This window comes from Muntiacus reevesi, chromosome 10 (genome assembly GCF_963930625.1).
Source record: "Muntiacus reevesi chromosome 10, mMunRee1.1, whole genome shotgun sequence".
In the NCBI taxonomy this organism is placed as follows: domain Eukaryota; kingdom Metazoa; phylum Chordata; class Mammalia; order Artiodactyla; family Cervidae; genus Muntiacus; species Muntiacus reevesi.
The window spans coordinates 39,027,081-39,053,996 of NC_089258.1; the positions used below are offsets into that span (position 1 = coordinate 39,027,081).

Sequence of the window (26,916 nt, forward strand, 5' to 3'; positions counted from 1 at the left end):
CTGAATCACTCTGCTTACATCTAAAAGAAACACCATATTGTAAATCGACTATACTTCAATTACAAAATAAAAACAGAATAACAGGAAAAAAAATAAAAATATCAATAATAGGTTTTCATTACATGTTGAGATAATATTCTGGATATATTATGTGAGATAAGATATATGGTTAAATTGATCCTCCTCTTTTTCTTTTCACTTTTAAAAATGTGGTTGGAAAGTTGTAAATGGCATATGTGACTCACACTAGCGGCTCATGTCATATTTCGATTGGACGACACGGGTCTAGGGAGACAGACGCACACAGGAATCACTTCAGTGATGCGCCAGATGAAGGGTGAAGGTGCCGATGCGTGGGGCGGGATGCAGCCCGGAGGAGGGGTGCCTGCATCCCTGTCGGCACCGTGGGACCCAAGTCACTGGTGATCTGGTCTCTCCCAGCTGCATCTCCCGTCACTCCAGCTACGCTCGGTCCTACACAAACGTGCCCTTTCTCTCTCATGGTCGGGGCTCTGCTCTTCTCCTGGCCGACTTCTACTCTTCGCTCAGGTGGCGCCAGACACAGCACCACCTCTGGGAAGCCTTCCGGGAGTCGCCAACTGCTCACTTAGGCTGAAGTAAGAACGCTAACCACAGGCTTCCACGCGTGGTCCCCTTTTACTTCTGCAGTGTGTTAGCTGCTACGTTTCCTGGTGATTGCTTGTTGAACAGCCTGTCTCTTTTACCAGAGAAGAAGCTCTGTGAAGTCAGTGAGGATGTAAGAGCCTTTCATCACTTTGTTGTCGTGGCCTAGCACAATCTGGGCATACATTATATGCTTAACAAATGATCAGCATTTTACGTGTGGAAGAGCGGATAAATACGGAAGTGGTCCAGCTCTGCAGTGTTTGTTAAATGACACATCTGCCTGAACTACTAGACTGCAATCTTCCAGTGAGAAGATTCAGGATCATTAAAATTAATCTCTGGATTCCACAGGCCTAGATTTAAGCTGAGTTCAGGATAAGAAACTCTTATCGGCACCTTCCCATGAAGCCTTTGCAAGTTATACAAGAGAACATGACCATCCATCCTTTGGATCTGCAGCAACCTGAACAGACTTGGCTTAAAGATGACTTTATACTCAACAATTAGATGTTGAGTTCCAGAGGGTGAGTAGTGGCCTGAGGCAAGGAGGACTCTATCTGATTCTTCTTTGTAATGTTCCCAATGCTTCTCCCAGGTCAAATGAAGAGCCAAAGTCCGGTTACCATTTGATGGGTAGATGGATGGATGGATGGGGAGACAGATGATTAAATGGACAGATGAGCAGATAGATGAGTGGAGAGGTAAATGATTAAATAAGTGAATATAAGCTAGAAGTTAGAGCCAGGAGGCAGAGGAAATAAATATTACAAGTGTCAGCTCAGGCTCTCTAAGGGGCCTGTGAAAGAGAAGGGGAAATAGCCCAGGTCCCTCAGGACTGAGAACTGGAAGAAGCAAACCTTAGATCAAGAGGGGTTAATGGGCTTCTTGCTGCATTATTAAGACTTAATTTCTTGTTTATTAAGAGAACATTCTGTCTAGAGTTGCTTTCCCATTTGGGCATTCCTGCAAATTGCCTCTTCACCCCTCACAGACCTTTCCTCAGTCTTTCTGTCCTCTGGGGCTTTCTCTCGCTCTCTGCAGCACTTCTTTCGGGGGGAGCAAAGTGGGACACGCAGAGGATGGGCGATGAGGGGGGAAATCAGTCATCTTAGCTTCTGAGTCACTGGGGGACACTGTTCCCAGAAAAGGGAAGGGCATGTCTGGACTTCAGGTGTCTGGGGCATCCCTCAGCCTTTCCTTCTGGAAACTCTCTCCTCAGCCTTTCCCCAGCGACTTAGTTCACAGCCTTCCTCTTAGCCAAGGGGAGCTCTCCCAAAACACAGGGTGGGTGATGAGTATACACACACACACACACACACATTCACACAAGCACAAAATCATAAGCTCTCACACATTCAATAGACATTCCTGCAATATGCATACATTCACACACATATACACATATATGTATACACTGCAATATTCACAGGTTCAAGGCATATGCATGTGTGCAATGCATAGTGTGTGTGTCCATATATAGGTTAACTTTCACGAAAGTATTAGCAGGCCTCTGTGCAACCGGGCATGCACTCCCATGCACGTGCACAAGCTTAGTCACATACATCACACAGACATCCCCCCTGCAAGGCGTCTCCTTTGGTCTAGAATATAAGCTTCTGGGGAACCAAGGGGAATGACCATCCCTGATTAATTGTGTCATTCCAGACCCCAATTTTTTCACTTCATCACTGTCCATAAAAGGCACTCACATCGAGTATTTTATGAGTTTAACAGATGTCGCCCCAAAAGTGAGGATCCCAGAGACAGGGCTTAGGTGTTAGCGCTCCCGCCGACTGCGCCTCCTCCTTCTCACCCCCTCTCCTTCCTCGTCTCTAAATGCATCTGCTTGTCCTGTAAGTGACAGTTTAAGGATCATCTTTTGTTGTTTGAGTACGCCCTCAGGAACTCACCTGACACCTCAAACAGCTCATCAAAGCAGTTCTTCTAAATGAATATGCTGTTCTCCTTAGGAAAAATTATAGTGAATACAATTCTCTGCACTTTCTTATATTCATATGGAAAAACGGAGAGCCAGACAAGAAAGTGAATTTCTCCGCGTCTGCCATCCATCTAGTGAGCGGGAGGAAGGGGCGGTCGTCCCGAGGCCCCGGCGTGTGGGTCTCACTAAACAATGACACTCCGCGCTGCGGTCAGGCGCTCAGTCCTGACCCTGTGACCCCGTGGACCGCAGCCCGCCAGGCTCCTCTGTCTGTGCAGCTCTCCCAGCAAGAGTGCCGGAGTGGGTGGCCGTGCCCTCCTGGTTGGATCTTTCCAACCCAGGGATGGAACCCACACCTCCTGCGTCTCCCGAGTCGGCAGGTGGGTTCTTCACTGCTGAATCACCAGGGGAGCCCCCAAACAATAACAGTAATGATCGCAAGAACAACAACGGCAATGATCTGTTAGGTGCCAAACATCGAAATAAGCACTGTCGATGCATCATTTTCTATAATCTTCAAAGTGTGCACGAATACTAGTATTATTTCTATTTACACAAGAGGCAACCAAGGCTGAGAGCACTGAGCAGGCTGTCAAGGTGACACAGAGCTTGTGAGAAACAGACAATCAGACGCCAGAATCCGCCCTTCTAGACCTCACGGCCCACGGCTCCCTTCTCTGCCGGCACATGAGGAGGCTCTTAAGAAAGCCTTTCCCGTGAATGAATGCATGAATGAATGAAGTGGTGATGCGAGAAGGACCTCACATGGCTGTTGGCGCTGTGTCCGTCAACAGTAAATCCTCCCGCCTCCCCACTCCCCGCTCTGCCAGCTGAGGATGGAGGAAGCATTCAGGGCTTGCTGTCCAATACGGGAACTCAATCCAGTGCTCTGCATATTTTAAAATGTGCTGTAAAAACAGGAGAGGAACAAGGCTCTGTGAATAATTCACCACCTCGCCTTGGAGAAATTAAAAATATATTTCACTGCAAAAGAAGAGTCGTTGTTATTTGGGACTTCCGGGGACTTGGACAGAACACAGTTCCTAATGGAAGAACTGCATTGATCCTAGCAACTTTTTTTTTTTTCCCCAAGTGAAATGGGAGGTGGGGGAAGTTTAAAGAAAAGGGTACATGTTAATGCCACACTCAATGTAGAAGTGATTTCATTTTCGTTTTATGATAGAGCAGAATTTATATGACATGATTTAACATCCATCTGTTAACCAATACAAGCTGGCTGATTGATTGTTGGATTGGGTGGGTTGGCAGGTCAGTGAGCTGGTTAAAGAGATGACAGATGTTGGGTCAAAAATAATGCAAGCTTTGTGGACAGAAAATCCTAAGTTAAAATTTTAATTTTGTCATCAATCTTAGCTATACCTCTTGAAAGTCTCAGCTTCCTTATATATAAAATGGAGATAATATAATCTAACTTGTCATTTTTGCAGACTAAAGAGGGCATAGAATGCTACTATAAGCAAATATTCAATACGGTGTGGCAAATATGAGTAAGTGGGGCTTCCCTGGGTCTGCAATGCAGGAGATGAGAGTTTGCTCCCCTGGAGAAGATCCCCTGGGGAAGGAAATGGTAACCCACTCCAGTATTCTTGCCTGGAGAATCCCATGCCCAGAGAACCCTGGCGGGCTACAGTCCCATGGGGTCGCAAGGAGTTGGACACGGCTGAAGCAACTAAGAAACAACAACAACGCTAATAGCTAAGCAGTGGATTCGAAAGAATGAACTGGCCCAACCGACCTCTCCACCCACATGGTCCACATGATTACATTTCTAAGCTGATCTGCCTCGAAATGCATATTGTGTGCTCAGCCTAGAAAGTTCATCACCCTTCTACACAGACAACTCCTACTGAGCTAAACCGTCACTTCCTCTAGGAAGTTTACACTAACCACTCCAGCTTGTGCTCACCCTCCTCTGAAAAAGAAGATCAATTGTCTTAACCATGACTCGGGAGACCCACTTGCCTTTGTCAACACACCAATCCTGACTGTTTCTCTGACATGAGCTGAATCTAAATGCAACTTTGCAGCGCTCTGAGCAGGTGTCATGGTGCTCAACCACCTAAGGGGCTTTCCAAAATTCACTGGACCCAGTCACTGTGGCAGAAAACTGACCTCCAAAGGATAGCAGCTCATAATACAAGATGACGCCCGTGGGCAAGACCTGTAAGCGGCTAAGGGCAGTGGTCTCCACCACCTCCTGCGTCCTTTGCATCTCCTGCCCCTCATTTATCCTCCCCTCTCATCCTCACTCCCTTCAAGATGAACTGGACACAAAGCGGAGGAAAGGGTAAAGCTGAGTAGGGAGAGGCAGTTAGTCTGCATTCCTACTGCTCCAGTCCGAACCCATAGAAGATACAGTGGTATCCCCTTTGTAAAATGATAACCTCAAGTTATCAGATTTCAATAAACAAGAGGACTTCTTGAAACAACATCTCAAGTTTGATTTTTCCCTCAGATTAGCCTGCACTCCAAAGGAATCAATACAATAAAGAGATTAAACATTCCCAACAGACTGAGCTAATTCCAAGGTGACACCATTATTCCCACAAAAGTTAGAAAACGCTCAAATTAGATTTTCCCAGAGAACAGAATCAGCCAAGACTACCTGGCTTCTCTGACAACACCGCCTTCTGAGTGATGTCCGACGGCAGAGATGTTAAGATGGCTTTGATCCCAGGCCACCCCATGGTCCCCTCCCTCCCAGACCCAAAGTCACGATGAGGCTATATGGCCCAGCGACTGTCGACCTACCTCCCAGGGTGGCAGAGATGAGCAGGTGGGTGCCGTACTTTTTGATGATGGTGTCGATGAACTGCTGAGTGGTGGGTCTCCTGCCAAGCAGCCGGATGCTCCTCTGAAACTCCGGCATGAGGGGCACGGGGTGGCGGACCAGGTCTCTCCTCTCGATGGCTGTGTTCCTCACCTTCCAACGGGCAAACTCCCTGGGCAGGAGAGATGGGCGAGACTCTCAGCTTACCAGCTCTACCCCCAGGCCAAGTCCACCCAACCAGCCCATCCAGGCATCGCTCCCTAGGTGAGAGAGTGCTTGCAACTATTTTCAATATTTGTTAACTGCCTTTGAGCTCTGGAGCCCTCACTCTTTCCAGCACCACGAATATGTACTGGGTACCCTTCTCATCACTAGGGGCTTCCCTGGTAGTTCACACAGTAGAAAGTCCGCTACAATTCAGGAGACCTGGGTTCAACTCCTCGGACGGGAAGATCCCCTGGAGGAGGGCATGGCAATCCACTCCAGTATTCCTGCCTGGAGAATCCCATGGACAGAGGAGCCTGACGGGCTATAGTCCACAGGGTTGCAAAAGTCAGACACGACAGAACGACTAACACATTCTCATCACTTGGATACTGCAGTGAACCAGAGAGATGCTGTCATGCTTCCAAGATGCTTATGGAGCATCAGACACAAAAATCACTGTCATCTAGGTGCTTATTCATCTCCTTCACTAGACCGTGAGTGAAACCATAGAGGTGGGATCTCCTCAGGTACATGGTACATGTTACATGGTGGAGTCAAAAGCATGCAGGCTGGAGGAATAAATAAGCAAGAGAATAAAGGAAGGAAGGAAGGCTCTGTACCAATGGACAAGGCATAAGGCACAATGCAACTTGAAAGTTGTTCGAAGACAATTCCACGATCTAATAATGAGCCCAGGACTTGGCTTCAATCAAAAATTTCCCATGCATTCATTGAACAACTACTGTTTGAAAGAAACTAAGCTATGTTCTGAACACCAGGTGAGGGAATTTCCATTCTTCCCTTCACTAATGATGGAGAAGGTCAAGATGGAGGGACACTGGACTTGGGAGCCTACACTCAGGGTCTCACTGTGCCTCCTGTAAACTATGGGGTGTGATCTTCGCCAGAGGATGTCACTTCTCTGGATGTACATTTCCTTATGTGTAAAATCCAAGCAATATTATCTATTTCCTATTGCTGGTGGCCAGAGTACATGAAGTATAGGGTGTGAAAATACCATTGGGAAATGCCAGGCACTGTTCCAATGTGAAAGTTTTATAACTTTTATCTCCTCACACATTCACAGATATATAAATCATCAAAGGTTCACAGATGATGGACGAGGAGCATGCAAACCAAATACAAGTAGACATTTAAAGGGCCTCAGTTCAGGTTGTTTTTGCTTTAATAATGATCTCTGTTCCTACCAAAGATGGAGCTCCCCCTGGAGCAACCAGTTCTCTGACCTGCCTGAGTTATAAGCTCCAGGTCCCTTGAGCAAAACAGACTAGTCAAGAGGACAGTAAGGTCAGCCCAGACAGATGACGGGAATGAGAGTCTAATGAAAAGGTCCCCCTCTCCTGCCACAAGCTGGGAGAGATGAATAAAAGAAGGGGCACAGAGCAAGAGGCAGCAGAACAGGGTGGGAAACAGAACCGAATAAGTCTCGGTAACTCAGGGGTGGAGCTGACCCCTGATGCAGAGAAGGCTGTGTCTGAAGAAAAAGCTTCCATAATGGAATGCATTTCCAAGCCTCAGAGCTTATGGTCTGTGTCTGCTTAAGAAAGTCAGCTCAGTGCTCTGCATGAGGTAGGTACAAATCTACCAACTGCACTCAATGAACCCTACAGGGCACCTACTCAGTGCAAAACATCGTGTCCACAGGCGGGGAGGGGACACACCCCAGTCTGAAGACCTTAAGATGCTCACAGTCTGGCAGGACAATCATGTCCTGCTTATTGTAAACCAAAGACTACAAGACGCAAAAGAAAGAGCGCAGACTTCTGAGGTCGCTAGGGGAAGCTTCAGTGAGGAGGTCACATCTTAACCATAGTTTTATGATTTAAAAAACAGAAACGTTGTTTTTTAAAAAAAATCCAGATACCCATGTAGGGCCAGAGCAGAGTAAGAGGAGGGCACGTGACACATTACGGGAAGAGCCGCACAGGCGGTGACGTGTGTGAAGGAGAGGGTGTGAAATGGGACACAGTGGAGCCCGTGGGGCGATCAGGCGTTAGAGGGCGGGGGTCGCAGAGCCAGCCGAGGGGGGCTCACAGGGGTGGTCGGCAGCTGGTGGCATGAGTCCCTAAGATTACTGCTTCCTGCTCTGGGTCCTCTCCTCCCCCAGAGTGCAGGCTGAGTAGGACCCAGTGATTTGCTTCTATTGAACAAAATGTGAAGGCGATAGCACGTTAGTTTTGTGACCAGGTTACAAAATATGGCAACTTCTTAGCCAGAAGGAAGGACGAAACGATGCCATTTGCAGCAATGTGGATGGCCTCAGATGTTATCATACTAAGCACGGTAAGTCAGACAGGGCAAGACAAACATCATGTGATATGACTTGTATGTGCAATCTAAAATACGACTCAAATGAACATGTCCGTGGAACAGAAACAGGCTCAGAGACAGAGAACAGACTGTCGGTCACCAAAGAAGGCGGGAGAGGAAAGCATTAGGAGCTTGGGATTAGCAGATGCAACCAGTACATACAGGGCGCGTAAACAACAGGTCCTACTGTATAGCACAGGGAACCACATTCAACATCCTGTGATAAATCACAATGGGAAGGAATATGAAAACGAACAGACATGTGTATGGCTTCCCAGGTGGCGCAGTGGTAAATAATCTGACTGCCAATGCAGGAGATGCGAGAGACATGGGTTTGATCCCTGGGTCGGGAAGATCCCCTGGAGGAGGAAATGACAACCCACTCCAATATTTTTGCCTGGAAAACTCCATAGACTGAGGAGCCTGAGAGGTTACAGTCCATGAGACTACAAAGAGTCGGACATATATATATATATATCTGAATCACTTTGCTGTATAGCATGAATTACCTTATAATTTGCAAGTACAGTTGTAAATCAACTATACTTAAATAAAATCATTAAGAAATCACCGCAAATACGGCCACTTCCATTTGCCCCTCCCCTCCATTTCTCTCTCAGTCACCCTCTCTCTCTTTGTCCTGCTGTGATGTAAGCTGCTCTATCAACAGACCTGTATGGAGAGGAAGGGACGTCTCTGAGGAACAGAGACCCCACGGGGGCTGAGTGCTAACAGTAACCTCGTGCGTGAGCTGCGAGGCAGACCCTTCCCTGCAAAGCCTTGAAATGATTACAGTGGAGCAAGAGCAAGGGCACCTAGCGGACCACAGCCAGAGCCCCACCCACAGAAGCTGTGAGATGATACACAGAGTTGTATTCAGCTACTAACCTGCGTGATTTGTTACCCAGCATCAGATGACCAAGAAAAGATGATGAGAATCATCAGATATTTCTGAGGAAACAGTGTTTCCTCATCCGCTTATCACTGACATGTATAAAACTATACATATATATATATAATTATGGAATTAAATATATATGTACAGGCATAGAAACACATACTTCTTTCAGTATTATAGACAAATAATTGTTTAAAAATATTACGTTATGTAAGCATACTATATACAGGGATTATATATATATACACACATAACTTTTATTTGTAACTTACAACCTTGTGTTACTATATTTTTATGTAACTACATATGTATAGGCATAGAAACATACACTTCTTTCAGTATTATAGACAATAGTTTTAAAATATTATGTTATATAAGTATGCTATATACAGGGATAATATATATATATACACATAACTTTTATTTATAACTTACAATCTTGCATTACTATTTTTTCCATGTGACTATGTCTACATTCCTCAAAACTAACATGAATTTACACATAGAGAGGTTAAGTAACATGTCAAAAGTCACACAGCTCATTAGGGGTAGAGCTGGGAGTAGAACACTTGTATCCTGATTCTTAAATCGTTCTTTCAATGTAGATATTGAGAAGGAGAATATAAAAACCATGATAAAACCAGTACTGGTACAAAGGGACGATGCCACACCATCATCAAATTACAATCCCGTGATTTAACTTCTTTTTCTTTCTTTCTTTTTTTTATCAGCCTCCACATGCTTTCTGATTCACCAGCTATACATCCAGGGCCTACCATCTGTGTTGCTTCCCTGAAAAAACTAGGGAGGAAGACAACGCTGTCTTCCTGGTTCCTCCCTCCCCAGGCGGATGCGGCAGGATGCACTGTGATCTGCAGAGCACCCTGTGGGCACCTGGGAAGAGTTCAGTAACTGGGGGATGTTACGGAGTTCTGCCTGCCAGGCTCTGCCTGTTCAGCACCACAGACAGCTCCAGATCCTAAGGAACTGTTCCATCTTACTGAAGAAGAGTGGATGTTTAAGAAAGTTATTAAACAATTATGTGTTATTTGCAACAATCATTTTAGTCATAGAGGGATCAGAAAGAAGGATCTCTAACCCAGGCTGCAGGAGGGGCTGGGGTGGAAATGGGGATGTCAAAACATCCTGGAAAGCTGAATCTTGAAAGGAACATTGCATGTGGCTAGATGAAGACAGGGGAAGGATATTTTGGGAAGAATGAGCTCCACGTGTAAAAACACCAGAAAATAAGAGAACAGGACAGTAGTCGGAGAGAAAGGGATACATATGTGTGCAGCATTCATGTGTGTGCACATGAAATGTAAGAGGTAAAAGGCTGTCAGGACCACACAGTGAAGAGTCTTCTGTGTTGAACTGTGATATTAGATTTTTATCTATAAACTATATAAACAGACTTTATAGATATAAACCCTTTTCTTAATGGGCAATAACCAAGACTAAAAATGTTCTAAGAATGAGTCTATATGACTCTGTGACAATCAAGGGAATGCTGGACCTAATAAGACTGTAACAGTCACAGGATTTCATGATTTTATCCTCTTTTCCAAAATACACTTAAGCAAGAGGTCTTCATAGCACCTGGATCTATCCAGAAGTAGATTTAAACAACTGAAACAGTTGGTTTCTGCTTTCAAAATTTAAACACTTATTTTTCCAGATCTGAGTTTACAGCAGTAAACAAATTAGATAAAAGTCTTGCTATCAAAAAAAAAAAAAAAAAAAGTCTTGCTATCAAGGAGCTTACATTCTCATGAGAGTGGACAGCTAATAAAGAGACAAATGTGTACCATGTCAGAGGGAGAAAAATGTATGAAGACAAATACACAGCAAAGGAAGGAAGTAGGAATGTCCAGGGGAAGGGGAAGATTAGTTCTATATATGTGATCAGAAAATGCTTCCTAATTTGATGACATTTAAGGAGACTTGAAGGAAACAAAGAATGGTGGAACAGTAATCTAGGCAGAAGCAACAGCAGGTGAAAAGGTCCTGAAGTAGGAATATGTTTGCCAGGTTTGGAAACAAGGAGGCAGGCTGAGATGAGCAGATGAGTAGAAGAGATGTTATGACAGGAAGGGTATTAAATATATATATATATATATATATATATATATATATATATATATAACATCAAAACATGGGATGGGGTTAGCAACAATCTCAAAAGGCAATTCTAGATTCAGAAAACATTTTTTATTTTTAAATTATAAGTAATATGGAAAGTCAAAAGAAGATTTTGAGTAATGACACCATCTAATTTGTGTTCTAAAAGAGGAGTAGGTAATCTTTTTCTGTGAAGGACCAGATAATATTTTAGGATGGTACCTTACTGTTGTAGCCACTCAACTTTGTCCTTGTAGTATGAGGAGCCACAGACAATAATGATTGAGCATGGCTGTGTTTCAATAAAACTTTATTTCCAAAAGCAGGTTTCAGGCCTGATTTGGCCCACAGTGAGTATGACCCCTGTTCTAAAAGCACCGCTGTGATTCCTCTCCTAAAAGTCATCAAATCTAGCCCACTCAGTTCATGGATGGCAAAATTGAATTTCTAAGACAGCAACTTATTTGCCCAAGATCACACAACAAATGACTGGCAGGGTTGAATGCAGAGCCTAGGACTCCTGATTCCAAATGCGAGGATCCTGCCATGTTGTCTAACTGCTCTGCTGGTCCAGGAACAATTGCATGTAAGTTCTCAGTGAATTGAGCACAACATAAAATTTATCTATCTTTCTGAGCTCACAGAGCAAGCAAATTCCCCCTGGAGGAGAAGGCAGAGCTCACAATGGCACAGGATATGCTTATGCCCAATTAAGCATCCCAGCAGGGCGGGTGAACCAATTAGACTGAGATTAAAAAAGGATCCTGGATGGAAGGCATGGGGTGGCTGCAGCAAGGCCCATCCCACTAGGGGAGCAGAAGGTGGAGGGTGGATGATGACAGAGGCCGAGATGGATGGAGACTGGATCCAGGGTCGTAGGATTTAGGATGAGGGTAGAGAGCAAACTGCAAGCCCAAAGCTCTCATTTAAGAGCACTGCTTTCATAGTAATCCTCCCTTGTCTTTGTCAGCCCTCTGCTTTCATGTACACACACACACACACACACACACACACACGCTGAGAATAAGTTGCATTGAAGGAGAAAGGACTGTGAGCAGGCAGAAGAACTGGCTCTGTGCCCTTGGGGAGGTGTGTGTTTACTCTCCTGGGAAATAAGCTGATTGTATTAGATGCTCTTCAGTTCTGTAGCTTTCAGCCCTGGCCTCGGAGATGGCAATCTTGACTCTGCCATCAATTAGCTATGAAATCACGAGTTTGCATATATACTGTGGGAAAAAAATGCAGATGCCATCTAGGGGAAGCATATCTACCTTAAAGGGGTGGGTTTAGAATTATATTAAATCATGGAGCACAGCATCTAGAACATAATAACCCTCAACAAGAAGGCAGTGCTAAAGTTAGTATCAATATTTTCACTGTTGCCATCCCTGGAAGGAGCACCAGTGGGAAGCTGGAGGACAGAGGATGATGGACAGTGGGTGGGAGATAAGAGGAAACAATTCTGTTCTCTTTAAAGCTCTCAGTAGGTAGAATTTTGTGGTGGGATTTGATCCCTGTGAACTATGTTACAAGTAGTGAGTCTGGACTGAGTTTATAAACTTCCTCCCACACTCATGTATGTGATGAAGACTAAAAAAAAAACTGCATATTTCAGGTTGTTCTGAGAGATAAATGAAATAATGGTTAGAAAACTCTTTGTAAACTGCAACAAGGTATGGACAATTGTAAGCTGCTGTTGATATTACTATTATTGCTTGCAAAGGCCCAGTAACAATGATATTGCATGCCTGTGTGTTAAGCTGCTTCAGTCATGTCTGGCTCTTTGCAACCCCATGGACTGTAGCCCGCCAGGCTCCTCTGTCCATGGGATTCTCCAGGCAAGTATACTGGAGTGGGTTGCCATGCCCTCCTCCAGGGGATCTTCCCAACCCAGGGATCGAACCCAGGTGTCCCACATTGCAGGTGGATTCTTTACCAGCTGAGCCATGTTACTATTCCTTAAAATGTCCTCTTTTCTTTCCTCATGTGTAAAATGGGGGAGGACAATTTCTATTTTTCAGGGTTGTGAGGCGAACATCTCTAGCAATGCTGAATCCTTAGTGAGCACTAGATAAATGTGAGTTTCCCCCACTGTTTTCTAGATAATCAAAGTTACTAATGATCTCTAACTTAAAGTGGAGGGTTGCTTTGCTCTTCTTTACTAAGCATGTTTTGCAGTTTTTTTCTTTTTTCTTTTTTAATTGAAGCTGATCCCATAAGCAAAACCAAGTGAAGGGGTATTCAGAAACACACCTACTGTATAGACTTTAAAATATAGAACACTGGGGGAAAAAGAGGAGAATAAAATTAATTTTAGATTAAAATTACCATGTAAAATTAATCCTATAAAACCCTGAACACTTGATAGAAAGGGACAACAAATGTCTCTGAGTTTCCTTGCAGCCAAAAGGAAAAGGGAATGCAGGACCACAGAGCCACATAGTCAAGAAGAAAACAGATCAATTGTTCAAAGCTGCTGGAGATACACAGAATCCTGGATGCTATAAGATATACAAATGTCTCCCACAGTTTTTCCTAAAGAGATGAATGTAGTTGAAGCTGGTGGGAAATATCCTCACTGATCCACCAATATTTGATTGGCTCAATGTAGCCTAATGCATATGAAACAGGCACTAACATTACTGTCTAAACAGGAAGTTATCCAGTGATCTGATTAATCCAAGGATATATTTTAGAATATGTAATCACTGCAGATGGTGACTGCAGCCATGAAATTAAAAGACACTTACTCCTTGGAAGGAAAGTTATGATCAACCTAGACAGCATATTAAAAAGCAGAGACATTACTTTGTCAACAAAGGTCCACCTAGTCAAGGCTATGGTTTTTCTAGTGGTCATGTATGGATGTGAGAGTTGGACTATAAAGAAAGCTGAGCACTGAAGAATTGATGCCTTTGAACTGTGGTGTTGGAGAAGACTCTTGAGAGTTCCTTTGACTTTGAGGAGATCCAACCAGTCCATCCTAAAGGAAATCAGTCCTGAATATTCATTGGAAGGACTGATGTTGAAGCTGAAACTCCAATACTTTGGCCACCTGATGTGAAGAGCTGACTCATTTGAGAAAACCTTGATGCTGGGAAAGATTAAGGCCTGGAGGAAAATGGGATGACAGAGGATGAGATGGTTGGATGGCATCACTGACTCAGTGGACATGAGTTTGAGTAAACTCCGGGAGTTGGTGATGGATGGGGGGCCCTGGCGTGCTGCAGTCCCTGGAGTCGTAAAGAGTCAGACATGACTGAGGGACTGAACAGAACTGAATAGACATGGTAGATCCCAGTTCGGTTCCTGGGTTGGGAAGATCCCCTGGAGAAGGGATAGGCTACCCATCCCAGTATCATTGGGTTTCCCTTGTGGCTCAGATGGTAAAGAATCTGCCTACAATGCAGGAGACCTGGGTTCGATCCCTGGGTTAGGAAGATCCTCTGGAGGAGGGCATGGCAACCCACTCCAGTGTTCTTGCCTGGAGAATCCCCATGGACTGAGGAGCCTGGTGGGTACAGTCCATGGGGTCACAAGGAGTAGGACATGACTGAGTGACTGACTACATACAGCACATCACCATAGACACTGTATCTCCAATAAATGTTCGCTGAAAACACAACTGATTAAGGTTACGGGATGTTTGCATTTGTTTATTCCTGGGTGGCTTATTCCACTGACTGCATTCATTTGGGAGTGAAATAAAAACAAGCCTCTGAGTGTCTGGGGCTGGGGGGAGGGGAATCTGGGACCACATCCATTACTATTAGCAGAAAATTAGCCCCAGAGATGAACAGGGGAATCATAGAGGAGGGGAGTGAGGAGATGAAATCATTGAGCTGAGAGAGAGAGAAAGCATTTCCCTTGCCTGCTGTTCCCAGCCTCTCCCCACATGTTCCCCAGTCAGCTCAGGGAAGGGTGAACCCAAGGGCACATGTGAAGTGGAAATGATCCATCTTAACATCACGGTGTCCTCGACAGATCCGCTGCCTGCCTCCATGCCCCAGAACATAAGCAAGAAGACAGCTGAGGAGTCCCAGCAGGCCAAGTGGATCTCCAGGGTAACTTAGCTCTAGAAGGGTGAGGAGACGAAACACAGAAAACAACCAACCAACCAAAAAGAGCTGTCCCCGAAAACATGATTATGAATGCTGCTATTTTAACTACAAGTAAAGACACTGACCTAACTGTGTAGCAAATAATCCTTGCTCACAAATTGTAGGTAAGTCTATTTCCCAAAGTGTGTTCACTTAAGTACTGGCATTTTTATTCTTCTGCCAACCCTTGTAGGAGTTCTGAAGGCTCTTATGGGAGTAGAGTTCAGAGAAATGTGGGCGATTAGTCCAGGGGAAGCAGCCTGGAGCTGGGCTGCATGCTGCTTACTGAGCGGAAACTTGGAAGGGATAAAAAGAAACACAACAAGCACGCTTGGAATGGCCCAGCTTTGAGAGAAAGGGACCCTCTCCAGAAAAGCAAGTGGGATTCTTCATGGAGCAGTGTTGCTGAGGATGGGGGCCACCATGGGGGGCTATGGGAATTCATCCTGGGGAAAGTGACTTAGAAGGTTTCTGCTTTATTTTACTCAGAGCTGACAGAGCTTCCTGAGACACCCTTAGTCACCTGAGGTACCTTGCAGTCATACAGAATCCAAAATATCAGAATGAGGATGAAAAGGGTCTTGGAACAAGGATCCAAGGACGTTGCTGCCATTTCACCGAGGGGAAACTGAGACTCAGAAGGAGAAAGGGACTTGCCCAAGGCCTCAGCACCTTTGACGGCACGAGAAACTAAACTCTGGGTCCGGGGTCTACCCTGACCCGCCATCCCATTCCATCACGTCAGCTCTGTGGGGTCTGCAGTGCCCTCGGTCCTTCATAAAGCTCCGCCGTCTATACGTTTTCCTACTGATAACCTAGAAGGGGGGGACACTCCATCCCCGTCACAAGTGGTGACACTGAGGTCGAGGGCCATGAAGGCCACCTGGCAAATCCATGTGAGCGCCGGGACAGGAACTCAGATTCCCGGTGCTCCGGTGGGGTTCCTCCCCGCTTCTTCCTGTCCCCCCTCCTTGGGTTCCTCCCCGCTTCTTCCTGTCCCCCCTCCTTGTGTTCCTCCCCGCTTCTTCTTGTCCCCCCTCCTAGGGTTCCTCCCCGCTTCCTCCTGTCCCGCTCCTTGGGTTCCTCCCCGCTTCTTTCTGTCCCCCCTCCTTGGGTTCGTCCCAGCTTCTTCCTGTCCCCCCTCCTTGGGTTCCTCCCCGCTTCCTCCTGTCCCCCTCCTTGGGTTCCTCCCCGCTTCTTCCTGTGCCCCCTCCTTAGGTTCGTCCCCGCTTCCTCCTGTCCCCACCTTCTTGGGTTCGTCCCCGCTTCTTCCTGTCCCCCCTCCTTGGGTTCCTCCCCGCTTCTTCCTGCACCCCCTCCTTGGGTTCCTCCCCGTTTCTTCCTGTCCCCCCCCTCCTTGGGTTCCTCCCCGCTTCTTCCTGTCCCCCCCTCCTTGGGTTCCTCCCCGCTTCTTCCTGCCCCCCCTCCTTGGGTTCCTCCCTGTTTCTTCCTGTCCCCCCTCCTTGGGTTCCTCCCCGCTCTTTCCTGTCCCCCCCTCCTTGGGTTCCTCCCCGCTTCTTCCTGTCCCCCCCTTCTTGGGTTCCTCCCCGCTTCTTCATGTCCCCCCCTCCTTGGGTTCCTCCCCGCTTCTTCCTGTCCCCCCCTCCTTGGGTTCGTCCCCGCTTCTTCCTGCCCCCCGTCCTTGGGTTCCTCCCGCTTCTTCCTTCCCCCGCCTTGGGTTCCTCCCCGCTTCTTCCTGTCCCCCCCTCCTTGGGTTCCTCCCCGCTTCTTCCTGGCCCCTCCTCCTTGGCCCCCTCTGGCATCACAAGCCCAGTGGAGGACACATGTTAACCATCCCAAGCTGCCCGGTCAGGAGCACCTGTGATGCTCTGCAGAGGAACAAAATCCAGGATATCCAGAATGATCATCCCCAGAGCACTTGAACAAAGGGCACAAAATAGGTCCTTTCTTGACGTGTGGTTGGAGCTCAGAGTTCACAGCCAGAAAGTCCCGGCTTTGAACCTTAGCATGAAGCCACTCATCTGCTGAGCCGTCTTTTGCAGATTGCTCAGCCTCTTCGAGCTCCTTTATCAGCGCGACTGCAATCCTAGTACTCACCTTGCAGGGCTGCTGGAAGGATTAAGCATAATGAATGCAATTAATCTGGCAGTAGTAGCTACTCAATAAATGTGAGCTATTTATCCTTTGGCAAGGCATTCTAAAAGGGGAGTTTGTCACATAACACATAACTTTTAATGGATATTTTAAATGATCTTAATATGCCTATGGGCTCCAGGGATTACACAAACTGCATATAAATAAAATATTTAAAATTCTGTTTACTCGATTTGTCTCTCTGCTTATTTCCAAAGCATCTATTGTGAAAGCATGACTCATAACTAAATATAGATTAATAAAAGTTTGGAGCAGCAATTATTTTCCAATTATCATAAATCCCATTAAACATTGCAATTAGATGAATTTTCTTTTTCAGATCACAAAATTTGAGAGCTCCAAGGAACCACAGAGAATGTCTCAGTACCGCCTTCGATCTTTAGATGGAAACTCTGAGAGGGAAGATCATTTTCTCAGGGACACAAAAATCAGAAAGTGCGAATTGCTCAGTCATGTCTGCTTCTTTGTGACCTCATGGGCTGTAGCCCGCCAGGCTCCTCTGTCCGTGGGATTCTCCATGTAAGAAAACTGGAGTGGTTTGCCATTTCCTTCTCCAGAGGATCTTCCTCACCCAGGGATTGAACCTGGGTGTCCCACACTGCAGGCAGATCCTCCACGGTCTGAGCCACCAAGGAAGTCCAGTAGCTGGTTTTAAAATCCAAGTCTTGCACATCCAGACGTCTGCTCATTTCCCTCTGCCACAGCACATTTTTCTAGGAGAAAATATGAGCAAACTTTCCCCCCACAAGTATTGCTGCACTTAATTGCCAATCTTTTTCTTGTTAGAACATTTTAGGATTGTCAAGCATGCTGCCATCTGAGAGCCTCCCTCAAATCTGCTTCCCCGGTGAGGTCCGTCCTTTGTTTCCTTATATAGAAAGCTTCCCAGGCCCTGCTTTAAACTCGTTAAGAAAGATCTTTTTCTTCAATCCAGTCAACACACATTCACTGAATTTCTGATCTTATACCAGGAATTGGCAATTTAAGGCTGTCCTTTATTTAACTCAAATGTTTCAAAGTTTCTTAAGAATGATTGAACTCAAGGGTCAACAACCTAAGGCCCACAGACCAAGTTTGTGCCTCTGACTGTTGTGGAAGTAAATTTTTATTGGAACACAGTCATACCCATGTGTTTCTCTATTATCTGTGGCTACTTTTGCACTATAATCTCAGAGTTTAATAGCTGCAACAGAGACCATAGGGTCCCTGGAGCATAAAATACGTATGATCTGGTTCTAGACTGAAAATGTTGGCTGACGTTGGTTTAACCAACTGGGCTGACCAGTCAAATGATGCATTTTAAGGAAATAATAAAAATGCTGGATTCAAGATTTATAGATTGAGCTACTCAAGGAGATAGATCATTAAATTCTGTGTTTTATTTATTTATTTTTTTTTAAGATTCTTTTGCCCTAAAAATATTGTAAAAACACTGGGCCAAAGAACATCTGAAAAGAAGGATGTTTCCCAGACAGCCTGCCTCAAGCTCCTTTAAGACTAAATAACAAAGTCATTACTTAAATACACATTAGAAGTCATAGATTAAAAAAAAAAAAAAAAAGCCCAGATCACCTGAGTTAAGAAAATAAATGTTTCAAGTGAAATTTATGATTTGATGATTAAACAAGGTAATTGATTTCACATATGCAATGATGAAGAAAATACCATCCAGGGGTCGACAGCTCGCTCAGAGGTATGTGATTGCCCAAGAGCTGCATGAAGAAGGATGGTACCACTGAGTTTCCTTCTCGGGGGATGAGCTGCAGCACCATGAAACCCTGGCTCCAGTGGCCGGAACTGTAATGACCATCCAGAACTGACGGCAAGGCCAAGTGCCACTCAACAGAGCAAGCTTCCTCTGACTGTCAGAATGAATCAGAATAGAACAGGCTGCCCTGGGAAGTAGGGAGCCCTTGTCTAAAGATACGGAAGCAGAGTTTGAGTCACTGATTGACAGAGATGCTTATGGAAGGGATTCAGAACCCACGCAATCACTGGGAAGTGTTGCTATTGCTGTCTTTACTGATTGGGAGGCCCCGTGCGTCTCAGAAAAGAACACAAGGAGCTATCCTCTGAGTGCCCAGGTGACCTGCAGATATTTCCTTGTAACTATCGACAGGTCTCCTGGTCTCTCAGACACCAGGATTAACAATAGTTATGGGAGAGATGACCTATTTAATTATTTTTTTAGTCCTATGTTAATTGAATGAAACTTTGAAACACACTAAGAGATGCCAGCCACCTGCCCTATGTCATGGTTGCCCCCAGACTCTGAATTTTAATTTTATTTTCTCTTCTAAAGAACCTAAATACAGTTCCTCTCTGTCACATGATCCTTCATTCTCTCTCTTTCTCTCTCTCTTTTTTTTTTTTTTTTTGGCATCCCCATAAAAGATGAGCAAGTGTTATTTTTCTTGGGCATAAAGGTATTTTGATGGCCACATTCATCCTACCAAAGTCACTGTCAATCAACCATTCTCCTACAAGTTCACTTGGTACTTTCCAGAAGAATCCAGCTCCCCCTCTCCCCTACACAGATGCTTATCCACCTAAGTTCATTGACTTAGCCATGAGTAAAACCTCTTTCCCAACACTGGACATGGCTGACTTTTCAGACTGATATGCCTAAAGCATAAGTATATAATATTGGGCACCAAATACGGGCCAGGTGTTTTGCATTAAGCACAAGCACCCTGGGCAGTGGTTATAATTCATACCCATTTTATAGATGAGGAAACTCAGATTCAGAAGCCCACCCAGGTTTTAACTATCACACTATGGGCATACTAGATGTGACTTACAATGACATACAACATAAGATTCTATTTAGCAAGCTAATTGCCTGTTATGAATTTATATGAACTATTCTTAAAGTAGCTTGTATTTCTTGCATTTTCAGTAAGGAACTACCAATGTTTTGGCCTCCTTAAGGGCTAACATTGGGTCTGAAAGAATGAGCACTGGCCTTTGAGCAAAGGCATCATAAATCTACCATCTCCTATACCATAATAAGCTGGGATACCTTGGAAAAGCCACGATTCCTCTTTGGACTTCACTTTTCCTATCCGTAAAGTGGGCTACTAGGTTGGATGACTGGGCATCCAACAAAACCTGGATGACTTTTATTTAGACATGAAATAAACTGGATTTAGAAAGGGCAGAGGAACCAGAGATCAAATTGCCAACATCCCCTGGATCATCGAAAAAGCAATAGTTCCAGAAAAACATTTATTTCTGCTTTATCGACTACACCAAAACCTTTGACAGTGTGGATCACAACAAACTGTGGAAAGTTCTTCAAGTGATGGGAATACCAGACCACCTGACCTGCCTCCTAGGAAATCTGTGTGCAGATCAAGAAGCAACAGGTAAAACTGGACATGGAGCAACAGACTGATTTCAAATCAGGAAAGGAGTACAAAAAGGCTGTATATTGTCACCCTGCTTATTTAACTTATATGCAGAGTTTTGTTTTGTTTTGTTCTTTTATAAAGTTGCTCAGTTGTGTCTGACTCTTTGTGACCCCATGGACTATACAGTCCATGGAATTCTCCAGGCCAGAATACTGGAGTGGGTAGCCTTTCCCTTCTCCAGGTAATCATCCCTATCCAGGGATCGAACCTAGGTCTCCCTCATTGCAGGTGAATTCTTTACCAACTGAGCTTGCAGAGTATATAATGTGAAATGCCAGTCTGGATGAAGCACAAGCTGGAATCAAGATTGCTGGGAGAAATATCAATAACCTCAGACATACAGATGAAACCACCCTTATGGCAGAAAGTGAAGATGATCTAAAGAGTCTCTTGATGAAAGTGAAAGAAGAGAGTGAAAAAGCTGGTTTAAGAGTCAACATTCAAAAAAACTAAGATCATGGCATGTGGTCCCATAACTTCATGGCAAGTAGATGGGGAAACAATGAGAGACTTTATTTTCTTGGGCTCCAAAATTACTGCAAATGGTGACTGCAGCCATGAAATTAAAAAGATGCTTACTCCTTGGAAGAAAAGCTATGACCAACCTAGACAGCATATTAAAAAGCAGAAACATTACTTTGCCAACAAAGGTCCGTCTAGACAAAACCATAGACAGCATATTAAAAAGCAGAAACATTACTTTGCCAACAAAGGTCCATCTAGACAAAACCATGGTTTTTCCAGTAGTCACGTATAGATGTGAGAGTTAGACTATAAGCAAAGCTGACTGCTGAAGAATTGATGCTTTTGAACTATGGTGTTGGAGAAGAGTCTTGAGAGTCCCTTGGACTGCAAGGAGATACAACCAGTCAGTCCTAAAGGAAATTAGTCCTGAATATTCATTGGAAGGACTGATGTTGAAGCTGAAACTCCAATATTTTGGCCACCTGATGTAAGAACTGACTCATTTGAAAAGACCCTGATGTTGGGAAAGATTGAAGGCGGGAGGAGAAGGGGACGGCAGAGGATGAGATGGTTGGAAGGCATCACCGACTTGATGGACATGAGTTTGAACAGGCTCCGGGAGTTGGTGATGGACAGGGAGGCCTGGTGCTGCAGTCAATGGGTCACAAAGAGTGGGACATGACTGAGCGACTGAACTGAACTGAACCACTTGATTCATTAAGTCATTCTTTCAAGTAAGTTTTTGTTTGTTTTAGAGCATCCACCATGATTCTGTCTCTGCTTTAGTTGCCAGGGTTCCAGAATGAACAATACAGAACTTGAATTTTTCCAGGAAAAACACACAGGATAATTTTCCAATAAACATTCTGTTAAATAAGTTTGATGTAAAGAACTTCTCTGGGGATGGGGATGGTCGCAGAATCCTGTCTCTCCCTTCACCACCGTACCCCTTCGGGCTAAGGAGCCCGAAGGGCTGGGACTGAAAACTCAGTCCCAGGCTCCATCTGTGCTTTGTTAAATGGGATCCATAAGCCACCTGCACCAGAATTTGCTGGGAATCCATGTTAAAATACAGAAACGAGAACTCGCTCAAACTTAGCAAAGAGTCTCAGCCTCTGCCTTTCTAACAAGCTCCCAGGGGGCCCCTCTACAGAGCAGCATCGAGAACCTGAGGATTGAAGGGCTCTGGCGTTTCTCCTCCTTTGGACACTCTTCCCATCATTCCCTCCTAGTAAACTCTTCCCCGACCTCCTGGATCTCAGCTGAACATCACTTCTCCAGGAAACTTCTCCGTCATCTTTTCCAGCCAGCTCTGGCCCCCCAGACCGCTGAATACAAGGGACAATCATGGTCACGTGTAATACTTTCTTGTCATCCCCTCCATTAGACAGTAACCTCCATGGGGCTGAGACTATATTTATTTTGCTTTATTACAATCCTGGAACTCAAAAGTGCCCAATAAATAATCCTTAAATAAATCAAGGCAGTACAAGTCTATGAATATTTTTTTCTCTGCTTTCCAGCATTAAGAAACACATTTTTTTAGGCACCCTCTGCAATCAGATTATTTCACTCCCGATGGTTAGCCCCTGGAGTCTGGCAAGTTACCTTAGGACTCTGTTTCCAAATTGCCCAAGTCTTCTGTGACTTCCTGTTTCTATTTATTACTGCACCCTGTGCCAGGCGTAGGTGGAGGCGGCAATTGAAACCTCAGAAGTGAGGAATTTTGGAATTAATCCTCAACACCTTAGTGCTTTCATTTTTCCCTTTTCCAATCAGTAACACATCTAATAAGTCCAGAGAGCGGCAGGAAAGGATTCTTACGGGATTAAAGAAAACGAGGTTCTCAGCCAAGACACACGGAGGTGCAAACATCGCCCACCTGACTCCCCCGCCTCAACCTTGACAAGTCTACAATTCCTGCTCAATATCACAGCCAGAATCATCTTCTCAGAGTGTGAGCTGGCCTTTGCTGCCGCCTCCACCTTGCTGGGAAGCCAACAGTGAGCCCTCACTGTCTACAAAATAAATAGGAAACTATCTGCATTCTGAGACTTCTCATGACCAGAGTTAAGCCTGAAATTCTTAGCTCCTTCCTCTATTACCCTGTCCTTACTCCAGTCAAACTGAACTCCTCTGTGGATCCATTCATAACTCATATCATTTCCTTACATTTTTCTTTTCTTTTAAATTTTTTTACTGGACTACAGTTGATTTGCAATGATTCAGGTGCACAGCCAAGAGATTCAGTTATACATAAAAACACACACATACACACTGTTTCAGATTCTCTTCCATTATAGCTTATTAATAAACGTTGAGTAAAGTTCCCTGTGCTACCTAGTAGATCCTTATGTTATATACAGTAGCATATATGTTAATCCCACATTCCTAATTTATCCCTCCCCCTTTCTTGCAATTTTATGAAAATTCCAGAGACCAGCCACCCCTAAAACACACTCCAGATCGCCTAATTCTTGAGGGGAATGCCTTCTATGGGACTCCTTACTTCACCTCCTTCTTCTTGATCGCTAACCTCCCCCGGCCCTGGCTGGTACACAGGTTAATTTTTTATTAACGTCCCTCAAGTGTGCAAGCCCAGGGATGTCCCTGGTCGTCCGGTAGTTAAGAACCCACTTTCCAATGCAGGGGCTGTGGATTGGATCCCTGGTTGGGAAGCTGAGATCCCACATGCTGCGGGCAGCGGAGCCCACACCACAGCTGGGGAAAAGTGCCGCACGCCGCAGTGAAGATGCCGCGTGCCACAACGAAGGCCCGACACAGCCCCAAACGGGGAAATGCAGTTTAAAAAACGCGCGCTTACCTCCAGGCTTCCCTACCTTCGTGGACTCTTTTCTGCTGGGAAAAAAAAAAAAAAGATTCTTCTACTTTACTTGGTTCCTTCTTTCTCACCAAGAGAGAGCATTTGGCACTTCTCCAAGTATGAATATGTATTGCCCTGTACTAGAGTGCCTTTCTGTCAAGCAGCAGTCAAGACAGCAGTAATACCAGAGATGCATTTTGTAAGTAAAATCTATAGGATTTGCTGACACGGGGGTATGAAAAGAAGAGAAGAACCACGGATGCTTTGGGTCTGGAGTAGAAGTAACGGGGTCAGTAGCAATGTCGTTAGACAAAAATGGAAACATTGGTTGAGGAGTACAGTTGAAAAGAGAAACCAAGAATTCTGACTTTGATGTGACACATTTAAAAAGGCTATTAAATGGTTGGGTATATGAGTCTGAGCTCAGGGAGAGGTCTAGGCTGGGAATATAAATGTGTATCATCAGGATAGATTCTATGACACCGCAAGAGCAGGTAAGAACAAGTGAGATCATCAAAACATGGGCATCGGAAAAGAGGCCCAAGGACTGAGACTCGAGTGTTCCGGTATCTAGAGACGGGAAAGAGGACCCAGCAAACTCACTGAGAAGGTGATCCCAGTGGGTAAGCAGGATCAACGGGCGAGAAGGGGAGTAAACACAGTAATTTAATTAACATACGTTTGAATTTCTTTACCATCGTTCTTAGGAACTGACCTCTGCTCACCCCTCCAACTTCACCTTCTCCCATTCCTCTCCCGTTAACTGCACCGCTGACCTCTGTGACCCGTCTCTGTCCTCAGATGGGCCTGGAGGCTTTGGCTCCCGGCGCCTTTGCAACCAGAAGGGGCCGCACTCCCCTCAGATCTGCAGGGTGATGCCCGAGCCACCAGCTCGGAGAGGCAATCTCTGACCACTAAAGCCAAACTAGCCCCCATCTCATTACCCAATTTTCGTTTACTTAGGACAGTTGCGTCACTCTCTGCAGTTGTTTCATCCATTTGTTTATACTTTATTGTCTTCCTCTACATACTCTTCAGGCCCCGGCCCCTTCCTCACTACAACATCAACTCCAGGTGGATGAGGATATTGTCTTATCCATTGGCTGGTTGACCTCATGAGCCTACTGACCCTGCCCAGAACTTATTAGGTGCTCAATAAATCCGTGTTAAACACAAAGAATTCACCTGTCCAAATCCCATCCGTCAAGACCAAAATAAAATCTCCCTTCACTTCTGGAAACTTCCCTAACACCTCGGCTTCAAAGCAAAATGTGAGACAGAGTAACATGTTGTAGAAAGAGGGCGGGTCTGAGCATCAAGTCAGAACAGGGCTCAGGTCCCACACCTGCTTCTAATCAGCTGGGTGGCCTCTCACGCCTCCTGTGAACTCTCTGGGCTTGTCTCCTGCACAACAGAGATGATAGAGGCCCTTCTTGCCCAAGTTTCTTGTTAGAGATAATGGACGTGAAGGGCTGGACACATAGAGGGTTCATTAACAGTGAGGAGAATCTTATATAACTGCTGTCCTCCTCCCCTGCATTACCCAGACCTCTCCTGACCCTGGATACGGTTCTTTTGCATGTAGGGTTTGCCCCCACCAAACTCTGTGTGACGATCAGTGCCAGGGCCCCTCTGTCTGGGGTAGGGTCTTGCCACGTTCTGGATTCCTTGTTGGCGCTCGTGGAGTGATGCACCCCTCCCCTTCCTCAGGGGCATGCGGGATGTTTAGCCTGAGTTCCTTCCACTTCATATTTACCAGTATCTTATCCTGTCCAGCACTTGCCTTGGGATTGTGGGAGTTTACCCATATAATCCCCTGCTGGACACTCTTACTTCATGGTTTCTTTCCATTTTTTATCCTTCCTCCCTCTCCCCCTCCCTTTAAGCTAACATTTATACAGTGCCTTTCAGTTTGCAAAGCACCTTTCAAACATCTGAGTTTAATCCTCAAGGCCGTCCTGTGTGTTGAGATTTTTATTTGCTCTGTTTTTTAAATGCTGAACCTTCGGCTCCATAGGTATGTGACTTTGAACCCTCTGCTGTCTCCACTTTGCCACACTATCCACTCATCCATTCCACTTTTCACTCATTCATGCATGCATACACTCCCTCAGCAAATATCAAGCCCCAGACACTGTTCTAAGCATTTGAGAACTATCAAAGGACAAAACATTCGCAGATCTTTCCTTTTTAAATTTCTTTTCTAGTAGGAGGAAGACAAATAAAATGTAAATGGTTTAAGCAAGTAACATAAAACATGCTAAATACTATGGGAAAAAAAGAGAAGGTGGAACACGGTAAGGGAGATGGGGAGTGCTTGCAGAAGGGAGCACAGTTTCAAATAGGATGGTCAGGGTCCATATTACTGAGAAAAGACCTGCAGGAGATGGGGAGTGAGCTATGTAGGTTTCCAAGCAGAGGAGACCCCAGGAGAGCTAGTGACCACAGAGGAGTGAGTGACAGGCAGGAAGCAGGAGCAGCTACGGTCAGAGAGAGGGGTCTGACCGTCTAAGGCTCTGGTGACCACGGCGATCTGATGAAGTTGATCCTTATGCTGAAATAAGTAGGGAGCTGTTGCAGGTCAGTGAGCTAAATGACTGGCATGACCTAACTTACATCCCGCTCAACGCTGATGAGAACATGGTGGAGCAAGAGGAGAATTAGGAGGCTTCTGCCATCATCCAGGAGAGAGAGGACAGTAGCTTGAACCAGGGAGGAACAGGAGAGGGCATAAGCAATGGTCAGGTTCTGGGTTTGTATTTTCAAGGTAGTAAACATAGGGTCTCCAAACAGAGGAGGTGAGAGATATGAGCGAACAAGGGGAATCAGGGAAGAGTAAACAGCGTTTGGCCTGGGCAACTGGAACTGAGGTGGGGAAAGCGATGGGTAAGACAGGTTTGGCTGGTGATGGGGAGAGGTGGTCAGAGGTACAGTTCGAACCTGACATGCTGAGATGTCGACCTCACATCCAGGTGAGATGTTCAGTGTGAAGCTGGGAACACAGATACGGATCTGAGAGTGAGGTTTGGGCAGAAAGATTACTGTTATGTCTCACTCACTTTCCGAAATCATCCGAGTGAAGGCT

At 45.3% G+C, this 26,916-nt stretch overlaps 1 protein-coding gene across 1 annotated transcript in view; it reads right to left on the bottom strand.

Annotated features, from left to right (window-relative positions):
* The window catches only part of BRINP1 (BMP/retinoic acid inducible neural specific 1), a 133,267-nt gene that overhangs the window by 64,008 nt on the left and 42,343 nt on the right, over positions 1 to 26,916 (bottom strand). Inside the window, exon 2 of the mRNA XM_065947484.1 lies at positions 5,339 to 5,529. Within this exon, the coding sequence (XP_065803556.1) occupies positions 5,339 to 5,529 (191 nt within the window). The remainder of the gene's footprint in view (positions 1 to 5,338; positions 5,530 to 26,916) is intronic.